The sequence below is a fragment of the Epinephelus lanceolatus genome, chromosome 20 (genome assembly GCF_041903045.1).
Source record: "Epinephelus lanceolatus isolate andai-2023 chromosome 20, ASM4190304v1, whole genome shotgun sequence".
Lineage (NCBI taxonomy): Eukaryota > Metazoa > Chordata > Actinopteri > Perciformes > Serranidae > Epinephelus > Epinephelus lanceolatus.
The window spans coordinates 30949321-30966826 of NC_135753.1; the positions used below are offsets into that span (position 1 = coordinate 30949321).

The 17506-nt window shown below is 43.2% G+C and overlaps 1 protein-coding gene across 1 annotated transcript in view; it reads right to left on the reverse strand.

Moving 5' to 3' along the window:
* adarb2 (adenosine deaminase RNA specific B2 (inactive)) overlaps nt 1–17506 on the reverse strand; it is a 278861-nt gene that overhangs the window by 102499 nt on the left and 158856 nt on the right. Inside the window, exons 2-3 of the mRNA XM_033639337.2 lie at nt 6058–6144; nt 4216–5168 (exon numbers count right to left, since the gene is read on the reverse strand). Coding sequence (XP_033495228.2) covers nt 4216–5168; nt 6058–6144 — 1040 coding nt within the window. The remainder of the gene's footprint in view (nt 1–4215; nt 5169–6057; nt 6145–17506) is intronic.

The window sequence follows — 17506 nt, forward strand, 5'->3', positions numbered from 1 at the left end:
ACGTCAGCTGGTGGTTTACCCTGTGGGTCTTTATTAAAGTAAACCAATCAATCAAGAGGTTGAGTATGAAAGCTCTCCACCAAAAAGAAGAAAGATAACCCATTGCCTTCTTTGCCAGGAGGAATCATATCGTGTAAATAGACGGTGTGCACATAGACACAGGTTGTTAGAGAGGCTGGGTGCATCTTTAAAGGTCCCAAACTATGTTCACTTTCAGGTTCACACTTGTATTTGGGGTTTCTACTAGGACACGTTTACATGTTTTAATTTAAAAAAAAAAAAAGCACTGTAGTGGCAGTTTAGTGTTTGCCGTGATCACGAGAAGAGTCCATCTGAACTCCCCCCTTATGAGGTATTTCCGAACTTGTGACTAGTGATGGCCAAATGAGGCCTCATGAAGCATTTTCTTTATTTTCTGAGCCCACTAGATGGCGCTCATGGTTTAAAGAGAGAGGATCAAAGAATGGCAGTTCAGTGTGCTTTCAACCTTTTGTTGAACAAAAAGCGCCATCTAGTGAGCTCACAAAATAAAGAAAATGCTTCATGAGGCTTCATTTGGCCATCACTCCTTGTGACCTGTTTGCTGAGGTTTTCAGAAATGGCGCAGGTCATGGACTTTTACTTTTCGGCAGATAGTGAGTTAATGTTACTGGTGTATCGATACTGCGGAACATGAGCACTGAAACCACTTTAAATATTCAGCATCACTATGTATCGATACATATATATTTTTGACAACACTACATAAAGTTAAAATAAATCACTATTTAATAGCAATGACGTGTCAAAGAACAGCGGCAGCGGAATAACTAAAGAAGAAACCAACAACATCCGATTGAAGCTTCTAATTATTTGATCAGGAGAGGAGTTGATGTTACATCCTGTGTAGAGCCAACAATAAAGCTTTACGCTGCAACAGGTACAAGCCAGAGGGAATTCTGGGAAAAGAGAACGGAGTAAGGTGGCACACATAATTTGGCATACCACCATAACATTTGCATTACCCTCAGGCTACAGCTGGCAACCACCCCCACATTACGCTTCACATCTGCAGTGTAGTCAACCACTGCCCATGCAATCAGTGCTTGGCAGAGAGATTGGCTCATGTGAACATAGAGAGAGTGTATGTGAGCTGGAGGTTTCTGTATTAACATTACGCAACAGTGCAGACATGTAGCAAATCATTCCCACAAACACACACCCGGTCACATGTTTATTCCCACATGCATGCATGCATACATATTGTATGTGCGCTTTTGTCCTTTCCTGACGATAATAAAATGCCTCTTGAGCCTGGCAGACAACACGGCTGACTTTCAAGAAATTCCACAAGCGAGTGCTTTCTGGAACTAAACGGGTGCGGCAAATCCTCTTAAAATCCTTTTAGACACCGTGGCAGCAGGGAGAAAAAGAAAAAGTTTCTCCCAGGCAAACGTGCAGGTTTGTTGGGTTGATGTCGTGCTCTGGGGAAGGACACTCTCGCCAGTTTTTTTTCTTCGAGACTGGAAAAGAATGTTAATACAACACATATCCTACAGGATGCGCAGGAACACAATATGGTGGCGTGCGTGTGTCGACAAAAGGCTTCAAGGAAAGACTTTAGGGGAAGGACGCTTTGGATGTGTATGGATGGGCTTAATTTCTCCTGTCAAGACTTTGAGGGTGTGGTGCTGTGCACATTCCTTTGTGTTGTATTAGGATAGTAGACGGACAGTTTGCAGTTTCACTGTCAGATGCCAATATGCCAATGATCCAGGGCCTCATATATATAACAGTTGTGTATGCAAAAAAAATGTGTGCTTCAAATGTGTGTAGCTGCGCCACTTTCAAGCATTTCACAAATAAATGTGCGTAAATTTATGGAAACTTTGACCCATTTGCACAAACAGGGGAAATTGGTGACGCAGATAATGAAGCTGCGAATTAAAGCCAGATTTTAGGAATTAAATCTGAGAGGAATCATTGAATGTATAATGGGAGTGGGCGGTTCAACATACTGTTTTGGTGTGTGTGTCCTTTTGTGATCATTCTGTGCCCCCTTTATGAATTCTGAGGTTTTTCTAAGTTCGAAAACACAGTGCAAGCAAAACTCTTCATGTTTAGTATTTTTTTCCCTCAGCAGCAGCTTGTTGAGTTTGAATTGCAGGATGAAGAACTGATCAGTCAATCACACTGTGGTCAGATCACTCAAAGCTGATCAGATCTGATTGATTGACTGATAAGAGGAGCGGCTGCTGCAGAGGCCGGTGAACCCAAACTTTAAGACCCAACGCTGGCAATGCAGCAGCTTTCATCCAAAGTAGGTTGTAAAAACAAACACCAAAATAATCACCCTGTGAAACAGAATATCATATTTCCATATATATTGATGAACAGTTAAGCAAACAAATGCTGATATCAGGGCGACCTGCCACAACTAAATAAATGTGTGGGAAACCCTGCACTCAATAAGAACCTCAACTGTAGAAGCAAACTTAAATCTCCAATCAAATTCTGCCCAACATTTCATCAGCGCTGTCTCACCACCATATTCCCGCCCCCGGAGCGCAGAGCAGAGGGCTGCACTGTACGACACTGACACTCCTGGTTATCTGTTGAAATGTTAGGATGATGGCAGGGGGGCAGAAGTCAGGAAAGTCTGGCTTGGCTTTCCCCGATATTAAGCATGAACATACTGAGTCCTTCTCACCTCAACCGCGTTAACAATTCTAACTGATGAAATTACTATTATAGAGATCCAAGATTAGATCAAATTGCATTAAGGAATTGCAGAACCGAGGTCAATAGTGTTCAATAACTGTATCTCACCAAGTACCATTTAAGTTTTCATAGAGTTCTTGTGTGTAAAATGGTTGCAGTTAACATGACTGTGCTGTCACTGGAGGCCCACACACTCTGCCTTCTCCAGTCACCTCAACACCTGCACATACTGTATGGATTGTGTAAATTAGCAACGTCTGTAAATAAAGTATGAGTCCTAATCATGTGCAGGTAAAGTTCACCATGACAAAACTTAAAGTAAATAAATTGTGTCCAGCTATCAAAAATCAATTTTCAAATGATATCCCAGGTGGGGGATACCACTCATTGTCACGATCATATTTGGAGGGGGTGAGGCAATCAGTGTGGTTGCAGTAAACATAAATTCTGCTGTGACATTCAGTTGATGCACTGATTCACTGTAAAGAATCATGAGGTGCTTTGCATTGAGGATTTCAGGTTGGATGTGGGCGTATAGAGGGCGGGAAATGATACTGATCCACGTGCACACAACAGGGCGTACATACATTTCTGCATTTCTATGTACTCAAACATTTGGTGTGGTTTCTCTGCAGAGTTTGAAAGTCTCTGGACAGCCTGGATATAAGATTTTCCCTCTATGCAAACAATAGCAAACAACTAAAATCAGTGTGACTATCTACTCAGGGCAGTTTTGCTTTAGATGAAATTCTTCAGCTGAAATGAAGTTTTAAATGGCTGTCAACAAGTGCCAGCCAATCCAGCCACTATGTCTTTAGGCTCTCCAATTTCCTCAAGTTTCTCAAAAACTAGTTTCCTGGCTCTGATTGCTATTTACATATTTGGGTAAATGAGCATGGGATTGGGCTCGGTGGTTTGTTTGTCGATTTGCTCTTTGCTTTTCTATCTCCTTTGGGCAACAGATTGAATTAATGTTTGTAGACACTGTGATGCCACACATGAGGAAACAGGAGATCTTGCAAAATTACAAAACTCTCCCAATTACAGCTCTACAAACACATAAGACCCCGAAAAAAAACTCATTTGGGTGGCAATGCAGATTTCTCTTGTGTCAGAGGCACAAGGACAATAATTAGCTTCATTTACACGATTTTCTATTTAAACAGACCAACAAACAGATATTGTTTACTCTAGACACAGGCTTTGCAGGAGACACAAACATGCACCCACAAACACATGTGCACATGTTTGTGAACTGTATTTTCACTATATGCACTATTTTTTGACACAAGGTAAATGCCTTACACATATTCTTTATCAGCGCTGCCACCATGTCTCCTTCCATCCCTGCTCACTTTAGCTCCTATCTCCTTTCCTCCTTAATTACTTGTTGGAAGGTGTTTGGCTTTTCGCTGCACGCCTGCTGTTTTGGTCATTACAGGCCCCTGTAGGAAGTGGAGTAGCTGCCAAAGAAGCTTAGCAGAGGGCAGGCGCTGGGGATGTGTCTGTACTCACCTGGGGTAAATGAGGACAGCTCTTCCTGCTGGCTTTGAGGCCCATTCTCCCCTCAGGGGCTGTCCTGATGTTGAAGAGGGCTTGAAGTGCACACTGGGCTGCCTGGGTCTTGGCCTGCTTCTTGCTGCGACCGCATCCCTCAAATATCCGCCCGTCCACGCGCACCGCCATCACAAAGCTACGCAGCCGTCGGCCTTCAGCTCGCTCCGAAAGGCAGGCATAGCGCAGGCCCGGCCGGAGCTCATTGAGCAGCGCCACGGGGCTCTTGGGGGCCTCTGGCTCTGGAACAATTCCACCTAGCCTCTGCTGAGCCTGCACCATCAGGTCCAAGGTGTGGCGGAGCAACCGTCCATGTCTCAGTAGCTCACTCGATAGCAGCTCGCTCTCTGCTGCTGAGTTGCAGAGCGAGAGGCCGTCGGAGCACGGCGAGGACTCAAACTCCTTGAAAAGCGTATCAGGAAAGTCCGCCTGATCTGAGGTGAAGTCAGCTGAGGGGTTTGAGATGTTCCCCATGGCAAGGTGGGCCTGAGGAGCGTTTGGAAACTGGATGAAGGACTTGAGGGCCAGCTCGGCAGCCCTCATCTTAGCTTTCTTCTTCGTGGGGCCCGTGCCCTCGAAAGTCAGCCCGTTCACCTCCACAGCGATGGAGAAGACAGGAGCATGGACTGGCCCCGTCTGAGACACCATGCGGTACTGAAGGCCCGGCCGGAGCTCATTGAGCTGCACCAAAGCATTCTTTGGTGCTTCAGACCAGGACAGTTTCTTATAGATGAGGCGGAGCTGACACAAGTGCCCGTTGTTGTCCTCCTCCAGTGGCCGTTTCCTCTTCAGACCAGAGCTCCCACTCCTCGCAGAGTCGGAGCAGAAAAGCGACTGGCACTCTGCAGGTCCTATGGAGCGATCCTCTAAGTTCCCAATATTGCGGTTTTCCTTTACCTCTGCACTGCTGGTGCCTGCAATACAACCAGGGAAACAGAAACAATGTAAAAGTGATAAAAAGATAGTGAAAAGGCTGTCATTACTGTGTGACATCCACATTTATCCTGGCTGAACAAAATGAATCAAGAAAAATCTCCCAGGCAAGATTGAGCCACTTGATACACAATGAAATGGTAATGAACAAATCTACAATCATCTCCCTGAGCTGAGCCCACTTCATACCACAGGGCTCTATCATATTTAAGTGTTTTAAAATCCAAATACAAATCCCCTAAAAATGGCGATGTTATCTGCCAAATCATTCTGTAATCTGCCTCCAAATTGGTTCTGAATCTGTGTCGTAAGTGGGAAACATTGGTCCCCGTGGCCAATGCAAAGCATCAATCCTATTTGTAATGGGGGTGGGGATCACATCGAGTGGCAGACATTCCAAGAAAGGATGAAATGTCTGTAGCCCGCTTTATTTCACACTTCTATCCTCTGTGAGAGCGGAGTCTGAACAGCTGTGATACGCTCTTCAAACCTAGTTACGGGGAAGTGGTGGCGTATTGCATTTCTGATGGGAAATGAACAAAAATAGGGTGTTCAGATCATGCCACAGGAATGTTAATGGTGGGATGGGAGGCTGGGATCAAGTGCTGACAGTCACCGGTGGGCTGAGGCAGATTGTACATGATAGTGTATGTACCTGTCTAATGACTTATTTATCACAAACACTCAAAGCTCACTTTTTAAAGATGATACACATTTTAACACACCAGCTGACATGCGTGCATAATCAAATACCCCATTTCAAATAACTAATTATGTGTGTGACAGAGAGATCATTTCCATATCAGGCCTGCCACTGAGGGAGTCAGCGCAGCACGTTGACAGAGAGAAAGAAAAGAGACAGCAGCTTACTTAAACTGTCCTCGTCCTCTGTGCTGCTGGTCCCAGGGCTTATGTACTTGAAGGGAGCGATCAATGCTGACAGCATACTGACTTTCTCTGGAGGAGAGACAAGAGACACGCAGAGTCAACAAGAGGGCGGCGGCGGAGATGTTTTGATAGTTTTATCGATTAAAGCCGCGAATCAGTGTTGGCCCAACACGGGGACAGAGATGGAACATAAGTGAGCAGGGAGTATGCACACAAGGCCATGTCTCTGTCGCCCGTGCATGGACCGCAATGCACACATGGCCATATGAGAAGGCAAACACAAACCTGTACACCAACATACACACACATGGAAGATTTAAAATGCCTTAGTAACATAAATCAAATAAAAAAAAAGTGGTACACAATACACACTGGGCCTCATGCATTCATATTCTTATCCTAATGTGTTTTTCTCAGAGAGGTTTCAGCTTCCAAGTGTTCTAAGGGCTCATTTACGCACAACTTTAGACATGGAGATGGACGATGCCTTCTGTCCTTACTCTGGGTTCCTTTTGTCCGTATTTGTGCACATTTTCTGAAAGCTTACAGATACGAATGAAACAGAGCAGTACCACTGGAGATTGTGGAGGCGGTGTAGTGTAGTTCAAGAGAGATACAACTGTAGGGTACAGCGAAGAAATCTAAATACAAACACACATTAAACACACATTAAACATGGCTTGACAGCAACAATTTCAAACACAAGTACACAAATCAGCTTCACTATAACTCACAGCATTCACATATAAAACAGTTGTCTTTTGCTGGACACATTTTCCCCACAAAATGTTATTAGCACAAGCCTATGGCATTTTACATTGTATAAATTAACCTAGCAGCTATCAAACTTTTCCTCTACTCATATGAAGCCAGGGACAACAGCAACATTTAACAAAGGTAATATTATAAAATTCGGCTCCATTACAACTCACAAGGTTCACTGACAAAACAACTGTCTTATACTAAACACGTTTTCCAAACAAATACAACACGCTAACGTTATTAGCACAAGTCTATGGCATTTTACAATGTATAAATTAGCCTAGGAGCTAGCGTAGATTTCCTCTGCTCATATGTAGCCAGGATAAATCACACACAAGATTTAAAATGGTATTTTTGTGGAGGCTTTATTGTCCTCACAATTTATTGTTTCTTATCTGCGAAATACAAGTCAATAAAAAATTGGCTTCCACTGAGGGAAATGGTTTCAGCTTATAGAAATAGACAGGAGGTCTGCGTTGCTGCAAGGTGTGGTTATATTTCTGGGGAGCTGCACGTCAGGCTATAACTAAGGCTCTACGCAGAAGTATAAATCTTGCTTAAGTAATGAATGCCACAAATTCTTTAAAGTCATTATTCCATGAAGAAGAAATCGTGCATGAGACTCATTGTTACATGTAGTTTACTTTTATGTATGGATTTACTGCATCATAATTACATGAAAAATCTTAAAACGATAAGCTGATGGCAGCGACACGAAGTTCCGCCCAAGGCCCCACACCTGAGCTGTTACTGGACAGTTGACTGTTTATCATTTTGGCATGAAAAAATGCATCTCTAATTCATAAAAGAAAAGCTCCCCCGCACCTCCTCATGAAAACTAATATGAAAAGCTAATATGCTCTCTGGAGGACAACACTGAAATGCAATACTAAATGTATGTGTACACTAAATGTGTATTGTGTTGCATCAGATTTTTTTGTTTGATTGGATTTTATATAGGCATTTTAAATCTTCAGCACACACACACAAACACAATGGTGATAAACTTCCTTTCTTTATCAGTGCCAACTTGTCGACAGTGTCTTTCTCCTGTTTCTCCCTGGGGCCTGCTGCTGTCCAGGTGTGCGTGTTGTTTACAGTGTGAAGCCCTATTAGGGCCATCGCTTGGTCTGGTGCACTCCATGCAGCGCTGAGCAGAATTGACAGACCAGTCTGGCTCCTTAATTACACCCCCTCTCTCTTCCCAACAACAGCTAATGATCAATAAAAGAGAAAGGTAAGGGAGAGGCAACAGAAGGGAGGAACCTGGAGGTGGACAGAAGTAGGGGGAGGTGATGAAGTAGGAAAAAAGCAGGAGGTAGAAAATGAGGTAAAATGAGTTTATGTAGGTGTACGGAAGGTTAGAGGGTGAGCCTGAGGTCAAGACCCCCTCCGAGCTGCCTCGGCTGCCTCCACCACAGTTCTGGAGCAGGATTCAGGCCCGCGGCAACAACAATATCAGGGAGCTAAATGCTGCATAAACGGGGCGCTACATTACAGTGCAATAAACATGTTTTGATAAGAGCGGAAGGTTGTGAATGAGCTGGGCCCCCGGTGCTCTCTCTCTCTCTCTCTCTCTCTCTCCACACAGCTCGACAGCACTAGAGGGGCTCAATGAGTCACTCTGACACACATGGATACACTCTAAACACTGAGGCTGGAGATGCGCAAGTCCTCGTGGGCCAACATCACAATACAAGCATTTGCATTCTGACCTAATTACGGACTAAAGCCCAACACAAGCAGCAATTTGGCCCTAAACGACTCCCTCGCCATACAGGGTCATTATCCGGACCATTTTCAAATCAGACTATATTGTTTTTAAAGCCCCTAAAGCCCTATTTACAGTAAAAACATGGCTGTCTGGTGTGTTTATAAAAGGGGAAAATTAGAGGTGTCGGGGACGTACTATTGGCTGGTACACCATATCTTAGCTTATTCTTGCATTTGTACACAAAATGTATCCAATTCTTCTGTAGCGTGAAAGACAAATGTTCACATCAAGCATGAAATTACAGGCAGTTAACACACAGGGGCCTTAGCTTTCACACTGTGGCCTGAAATGCCTGTAATGTATATTTGATAATCCTGTATTGCTGAGGGGTCTAAACCACCCACTCGACAGCTTCTGCCAAGTCAAAGGACCCACTGGGCATGAGATACCAAAGCTTGCTGTGACCAGACACACATAGTATGGACCCTTTCATGAACGTGAGCAAATTTATTCTCTGTAGAGAATATACTGAGGCTTTTAACACTCAAATCTACAGGTTCACAGCACAAAAGCAGAAGCCAGCAGTTTGATACTGTATTGATCTGTTGTACTGCTCTTGTGTGAATACAGATCTGAGTGTTTGACAGCTACAGAAATCCTGCACATCCAGGTAAGAAACAATTTTATCTTTGCCACCCATCACAAGAAGAAGCAGGTTTTTACATCTGGTTGCTAAATATGACGAGATGATTTATCTTTTCCACTGCGATGACAAGTGTTTTGTGAAACAGTCGTGTGCTAAGTTGGCTGTAATGTTACCGCTCACCTCTTGAACATACCAGAGAAAACTGCCACTCTATTTAACTCTCTTTTTGTAATCGGTGCTGAGTCAAACCACTTCCTGTAAGTAGACAAAACTTGAAAAGAGGACCTTTTGTGTAGAGATGCATGAAAACATTGTCATGTTATTGGTATTGGCCGATATTGGCTTTAAAATGAAATACTGGAACGTATTGTATTCCTGTATCTGTTATCTGTCAAATGAGTTCTTACATATCAGCATATCAGATATGGGCAAAAAATCCAATATGGTGCATCCCTACTCATGTGACTTAGAAATTACCCAACCACATCTGCATTCAATGTGGCGCGTTCGTTCAGAATAAGCAAAGTCTTCAGTTTACTTAAATTTACTGGCGTTATCCCCTGATTATGACGTCAAGGCTGGACTATCTGCAAAGAAAGCACTGTGACAGCTTTAAAAGCAATAAGGAGGCCAGCTCAGACCCCATTAAGTGTCCTTATTTTGATGAACTGGATGCTGTTCTAGGTAAGGTTAACTGACACCTCAAGTCTAATGCTCTTCTGATGAATTTGAGGGTCTCATGCTGTGTAATAAGATGAAAATGCTGTCAAAGCTTTCATTTATAATTGTGTCCATTATTCTAGAGTGGGAAAGAGGTAGAAAAAGGCATGGGGAAGACAAACAAATAAAACTTGCAAAAATAAAATAAATAAATAAATATGACCCCAAATCACAGAGATACTGATTCACATGGGTCTAATATTGTCAATCTTGTTTGGCGAAATATCGTAGGTAATGTGCAGTGGAATTTTTAGACCTGGTGTTGACATGGCATCTGTATGTGATCTGTTCTGTACGACACCTACTGCACGTCTGGAAGAGGGATCCCTCCTCAGTTGCTCTTCCTGAGGTTTCTACCGTTTTTTTTCCCCCGTTAAAGGGTTTTTTTGGGGAGTTTTTCCTTATCCGCTGTGAGGGTCCAAAGGACGGAGGGATGTTGTATGCTGTCAAGCCCTGTGAGGCAAATTGTGATTTGTGATACTGGACTTTATAAATAAAATTGATTGATTGATTGATTAATTAACAGCAATATAGTCCACGATGAGCAGCGCTAAAATCAACCTGCGTAGTTGTCCCTCCATTGTGACATTAGAAAGTGTCACATTTATCTTGCAAGTGTACTCTTCTTAAATGTTTGGTTTACTTCCTGGATTTTTCCCACATGGAAATTCTGACCAATCAAGAGCAGCTTTCTCACACAAGGCATTTGATCTGGTCCGCTTGTACATGCTGCCGTGAGAACACAAACCAACTACAGGCAATTATGAAATTTGTAACAAAATTAGTCCCTGATTCAGACCAAAGCAAGACAACTCTAGGTCTGAAAGCACTCTAAATGCAATCAGACCAGCCAAGGCAGGCCATACCACATCTGGAATTGTTCTGGACTGCATTGAGATTGGACCTCTGCCAGGTGTAAATGTAATCTGTAAAGCATGACACTCTTTAAAAGCAAGATGAGAGGTCCCTTAACTCGACCTCTTCCTGCTATCTTAAGCAAACCAGGCAAAAGCTACATAACAGAAGTAGGTAGCAAGTCTCAAAAACAATAGACACCTGTTCTTGGCGTTTCTTCGAATTACCTGGGATGTGCCATGTTTGTCGACAAATGCCAGCCCCAGAATGCTTGCTAACACTTACTAATTACCACTAGGCAATGGTACAGCTGAGGCTGGTGGGAATGTCATTAGTTTGAGTGTTCTGGCCAAGACAGAAGCAACTTAAGTTACAGACGAACTGCACAGAACAATACAAAATAAAAAATATATAGCTCTAAAACAAGAAATATGAAACCCAAAATAAGATTACCACAAAGAAAAGCTAAGAAGTATGTTAATACATGCTATAAGTCAACCATAACAACGCAAAAAAGGGCAACTACACATGAATACAAAGACAAGACCTGACAGTGGCATACAGATGATTGCGTACATACAATCCTACAACAGTGCTTTGAAATTGCAGAGAGGAACCAATGACGATGGCGTTAGATGAAAAGTCAAGGGATCATCAGAGTTATTGCAATTTTCATTGTCTGAGAAACATGTCTGTACAAAGCTTCATGGCAATCAATTTAATAGTCATTACCATCCTTAAAAGGCCAATGCTGAAGAGGAAACTAAGTCTTTGCACTATGCCTCCGTGTTGGACACATCACTGGGCTGCATAAAAGCCTGAATGGAACCTTTTTATTCTGTATTCAGAGCATTTTTATTTCGATGACAAAGTTCACAGTCAGAAAAGAGCGTTTCTGTATAGAGCTCTTCAGGTCTGTATAATTTCAAAGTAACAAAAAAACAATTCTTCTCACTTTCAATGGACCACAGTTCATTTCAAATGTCTCAGGAAGTAGCTATTGAGTAGAAAATATCATCATGTTTTCAATAACTCTGATGCTGAATCAACTGCGCAGTGGCAAGCAGCGCAGTTTAGAGGTCATCCTCGAAATGCCACCTCTGATCGTTTTTTGATAGGTTTATGAAGCACCGGCACAAACACACTTCACTCTGATTTATGAGTGAGCTGTGTATAACGTCAGAGGCAGTTTGTGTTAGTAGTTTACAGTATGTACTGTGATTGATTTTCCCACAGAGATACAGCATATTTCCAGCCTTTTAAATGAAAATACACTGCAGAGAACTCACAGTCTGAAGCTGTGGGACAAGAACACAACTGGTTTGTTATATTGTTGGTACAAAACTCCAAGAAACAATTAAATTCTGAAGTCTAAACAAGACTGTTGTCCTAAATAACACCAATAACCTGTTGTGAGACTTGGACTATGGACTTTAGTTTAATAAAGAAGGTTGTAGGTAGTAATTATGTAATTCAGTACTAATTATAGATTAAATATAGATTTCTTTAAAAGAACAGCTCAACTGAAATTCAATCAAATAAGTATTCATTATTTATTCATTAATGGAAACTTTAATCATGATAAAGGTTTAATTCCATGCTTGACTGTAGAGAGAAATTCACATTGTGGCATATAAAGCTGACACAGTGTTCACTGCAGTCTCTGTTGTTTACTAGGGGTGGGAATCACCAGAGGATCCACGATACAATATTATTGTGATTTTAAATCTGTTGCGAATGCGATATGTTGATTATTGTGATAAAATATTGCGATATAGTGCAATTTACTACCTTTTGTCAACATGTTTTATCTATAAGATAACATCATTTATCAACACCATTTTTTGCAGCATGTATCTAGTGGACTAAAAAAGCTATTGATTATATCATTCTAGCCGGCTTGGGAGAGAGTTACTGCCTCAAGCGAGGGAATTCAAGTATCTAAGGGTCTTGTACACGAGTGAGAGTAGAGCGTAAGATGGATTGGCGGTTTGACACAGCATCTGCAGCGATGCAGGCATTGTGTTGAACCGTTGTGGTGAAGAGTGAGCTTAGCCAGAAGGCAAAGTTCTCGATTTACTGGTCCATCTACGTCCCAACCTTCACCTACGGTCATGAGCTCTGTAGTGACCAAAAGAATGAGATCGTAAAAACAAGCAGCTGAAATGAGTTCCTCAAAAGGGTGGCTGGACTCAGGCTTAGAGATAGGGTAAGGAGCTCGGAGTAGAGCCGCTGCTCCTTTGCGTTGAAAGGGGTCAGTTGAGGTGGTTCGGGCATCTGATCAGGATGCCTCTTGGGTGCCTCTTGCTGGAGGTGTTCTGGGCACATCTAACTGGTAGGAGGCCCCATGGTAGATCCTTGGGGTCCTCCAGGAGGAGCTGGAAAGGGTTGCTGGAGAGACGGATGTCTGAAATGCTTTGTTCAGCCTGCTGTCCCCACAACCCGATTCCGAATATGCAGTTAAAAAAAATAGATGGATGGATAGTAGGCTATCTAAAGTTTAATTTGTGTTTGTAATATTTTTTCTTTATATTTTTGGTCACTCTGTTATGTTAAGATCGTGAAAAACTAAAATTAAAATTAACCCTACTCCCAGTACCTTACATGAAGAGGATTTCATCTGGGCAAATGAAGTGAGTTTACAATCCTCTCTGCTAAAGTCTCACATCAAAGCTAAGAGATAAAACCTGCCTGGTGCAAAGTTCATGAAAGGTACCACCAATCACCGCCGCTGATGTGGACACTGTTACCTTACATGCCCTTCACGGTATCTGTCATCCATCCCTTCTTATTCACCAGCCGGCCGAATGGATGAGACAATGCATGCCAATGGTCTCAGTTCGCTACGTCCGTCCCCCACTGCACCAGGACACGGTGAGAGGAGACGGTGCTCATTTGTTTCCACCGCACAAAGGCGGGGAGGCAGAGGAGAGCCAGGTTAGATAGGGAGAGCCTTGGCAGATGGCCATACACTCCTGATAGTGACAACACCGATGATGGTGTCCATTCACAATGAGCTGCAGGAGAGGCTCTGTCTCTCTTTCTCTCCTTGCACTTCCTGTATCAGTTCTGAGGAGAGGGTAATGAGCCCAATCAGATTTCCCCATGGCTCAGCATAACCAATGGGTCAGATGAGCGACAGGAGACACTATTGAAACAGGCGCTGGGGGAAATCATTGACTCTCTCTCTGTCTCTCTCCCCGTTAAGCACCTGCCCCTCTCTCCCTCCTGTCTCCCTCTTTCTCCACATCTTCCTGCGAGCCTCGGATTGAAAGCCACCGAGCCACTAAATGAGAGGCTGCATTGTTTCTCCACAGCACTTAAAACCTGATTCCTGTCACTTCTCTCATCTGATCTCTGAGCAAAAAGCTATGTAAAAATAGACACCGAGTTAAGTGTCCTCTCCACCTTTTGTCTGCACACTCGTGAACACGTACTTGGGAGGCTTACATAAAAAGGTCCATGCATGCTGTAATTTTATCTTGTCATTTTGCCATCAGTTCATTTTGAGGAAAAAGATGCAGACTGATTCATCATGGTGCTGACATGTGGGAGGACACAGGAAACATTGTGCTTGCAGCAGTAATTTGTCACCCTTATTGTTTTAAAGGAGACAAATTAGAGCAAAAACCAACATATAGCATCTTAGCAAGGTGTCGGGCCAGCAAGTCACTGGGACTCTAATGGAACAATGAACATTCATTCATTCATTTTCCATAACCAATTATCTTGTTAGGGGTTGCGGGTGTTCTGGAGCCTATCCCACCTGATACTGGGTGAGAGGCAGGGTTCACCCTGGACAGGTCACCAGACTATCACAGAGTTGACACATAGAGACAGACAACCATTCACACTCACATTTACACCTACGGACAATTTAGAGTCACCAATTAACCTGCATGTCTTTGGACTGTGGGAGGAAGCTGGAGCACCTGGAGGAACCCCATGCTGACACAGGGAGAACATGGGGCCCCTCCACTCCAGGGTTCGAACCAAGAACGTTCGTTCTTCGTATGTTCAATGATCCATTATTATCAATCCAAAGTAAAAATATTGATACATATAAGACACAACTTTATTTTGAAATTTTCGTGGCATGTCTGTGTCACCATTTCCATCAGAGCACACCTCCTTCCTAAACATTCAGATGGTGCTAGCAGCCAAGCACCAGGCAGATAATGATAAGTGGCCAAGAAATATACAATGAGGACATTTACTGATTCCATCTCATATCAATCGCAGATCATAGCAGACTTCTTGATATCAGCAAATACCGTATCATTGTCCAAAGAGTTGATATACTGAGATATGAACTTGTGATTTACACCCCTACACATCTGGTGTTTTGATGATGTTGGTGGAGGGCATAGTTCAACATGTTGGTCCAAAATCTCCCAAAGGTGTTCCACTGGGTAGAGATCTGGTGACTGCAAAGGTCATAGGCCTCAAAAATCTTCAGTAGCTCGGCTTCAACTAGAACAGAATGCTGCAGCTTGTATTTTAACTGGGACAAATCAAAAGTCACATATCCCCCAGATTTGCGCCTTCCTCCACTGGTTGCCACCTAACTTCAGAATTCATTTTTAGGGGCGTTGGTGGCTTAGTGGTAGAGCAGGCGCCCCATGTTGCTGTTGCCGCAGTGGCCCGGGTTCAAATCCAGCCTGTGGCCCTTTGCTGCATGTCATCCCCCCTCTCTCTCTCCCCCCTTTATGCTTACCTGTCCTGTCCAATAAAGGCAAAATGGCCAAAAAAATATCTTTAAAAAAGAATTGATTCTTAGATTATTTTTGTAACTTTTAAAGCTCAGCTCGTTTAGGAAAGTGCTTCAAACATTTCCATACTCCATTCAATGACCCCTTGTGCCTAATGGATGGGGGCTTTGTCATCCTGGAGGAGACCACTCCCATCAGGATAGAAATATTTCTTTACAGGATCAAGGTGATCACTCGGAACAAATTTGGTTTGATCTGCAGTGACCCTTCCTCTAAGCATGGTTTATACTCGCTGTAGTGTCCTTGGTGCAAGGTGCGCAAGCCAAATTATGACTTGTTTACCAACAGTGAGCAGAAGGCTTCGAAAGTTGTTGCAGCACTAGGTTGAACACCTCTGACTTCTTTTAACTAGGTGCCCACTGTGCACGCTGTACTTTTCTGTTATACAGGGAAGACTGGCCCGAGCTGGTTCACCTGTACACACACCACTAATGATCTCAAATAACAGCACCTCATTGAGACACCACAGGGACAGTCAAATGGCCTTAAATTCTTGGAAAGTAATAGCCCACCACACTGGAGAAAGAAGAGGCTTATGCCGCATGGTGTGGAGGAGCATGAGACATCGCTGTAAAAGCTTTAAAAAAGTCTCATGGAAAAAATCGCGACCCACAGGGAAATAACGAGATATAAAATAATTTTACTTGGAGGTAAGTGACAGTAATAATCACAGTACACAAATGCAATGTTTGCTGGTACATTGGTGTTTACTATCGTTGCCTAGAAGCCTACTTATTGGCCAGCGTTCTTCCATTAGCGCACAGTGACCACTTGCTTATCCATAGGATATTTTGTTTGCTGGCTCCCTGGTGTTTTGGAGTACATTGAACAAACAATGCGTTGAGCATATCCACCTCTGTGCATACTCTTAGCTTGCATGCTATCGACTGAGGCCCACGACTGAGCCAGACTATGACAGCACAATGGCATGGGGCAGCTGGGGCTCAGGAGGTGGAGTAGGTCATCCACTAATCGGAACATCAGCGGTTCAATCCTTGGCTCCTCCAGTCCACATGTCGAAGTATCCTTGAGCAAGACAGTGTTCCCCATGGCTGTTCCATTGTTGTGTGAGTGTGTTAAAGCTGTGTAGCAGGTGGCACCTTGTACAGTAGACTCAGCCACCAGTGCGCAAATAGGTAAACGTGAGTCGTAAGTTAAAAAGCGCTTTGAAGACCAGAAAGGCTATACAAGTGCAAGTCCATTTGCCATTTATCACAATGCACCCCAAAGCATATCACAGCCACTGGACCCTTTCACTACAGGGGTCAAGCATCCAGGTTTTTCCTATTATTTGTCACCCATCTGTGTGTGTTCAAACACAAACTCCAGGGCATGAAAATACACCACAGAGCTGTTTGCACTTGCACAAACTGACACCTGAGAGAAAAGCACGTCTTATTTCTCTAAAGTTGTGTTTCCCTGAATCCTCTTTCCTTGTGTCTTCAGAGGAAGGGACTAAGATGAGAGGAAAATGTGAGCGACAGATGCAGTTCAGGGAATTGGGATGGACCTAATTTTAGTGGTGCAGGACTGGGACGACACTGTAAACATAATAAGAAGTATTTAGATTTTCAAATTTCAGCTCCAAAGGCCAAAGTTAGCTCCAATAACAAATAACACCACCGCTGCCATGAGACCCATTTACACAGCATTCTCTGTGTAGTCAAACTCGGCTGCAATGTGGTTTGATGTATGATTTCTCAGGTTTCTCTGATGTTGGGCTCGATGCATAATGACTGTAGTGTAAAAACAAAGTGTCAGCAGGGGAGACCTGTTCACATCAACCGCACGGTGATAATTACTGACAGGATGTGGGTTTGTTTTCAGGCTCTGGTATCTCCCACCTGTCAAAATAAATGTGTGAAGGTTGTTTTGTTTTTTGGGGTTTTTTTGATGGAAGGATGTGATTTCTCTCTGTCGGTGTGTGTTGTTGCAGACATACCGAAGCAGCTCTTAAGTAAA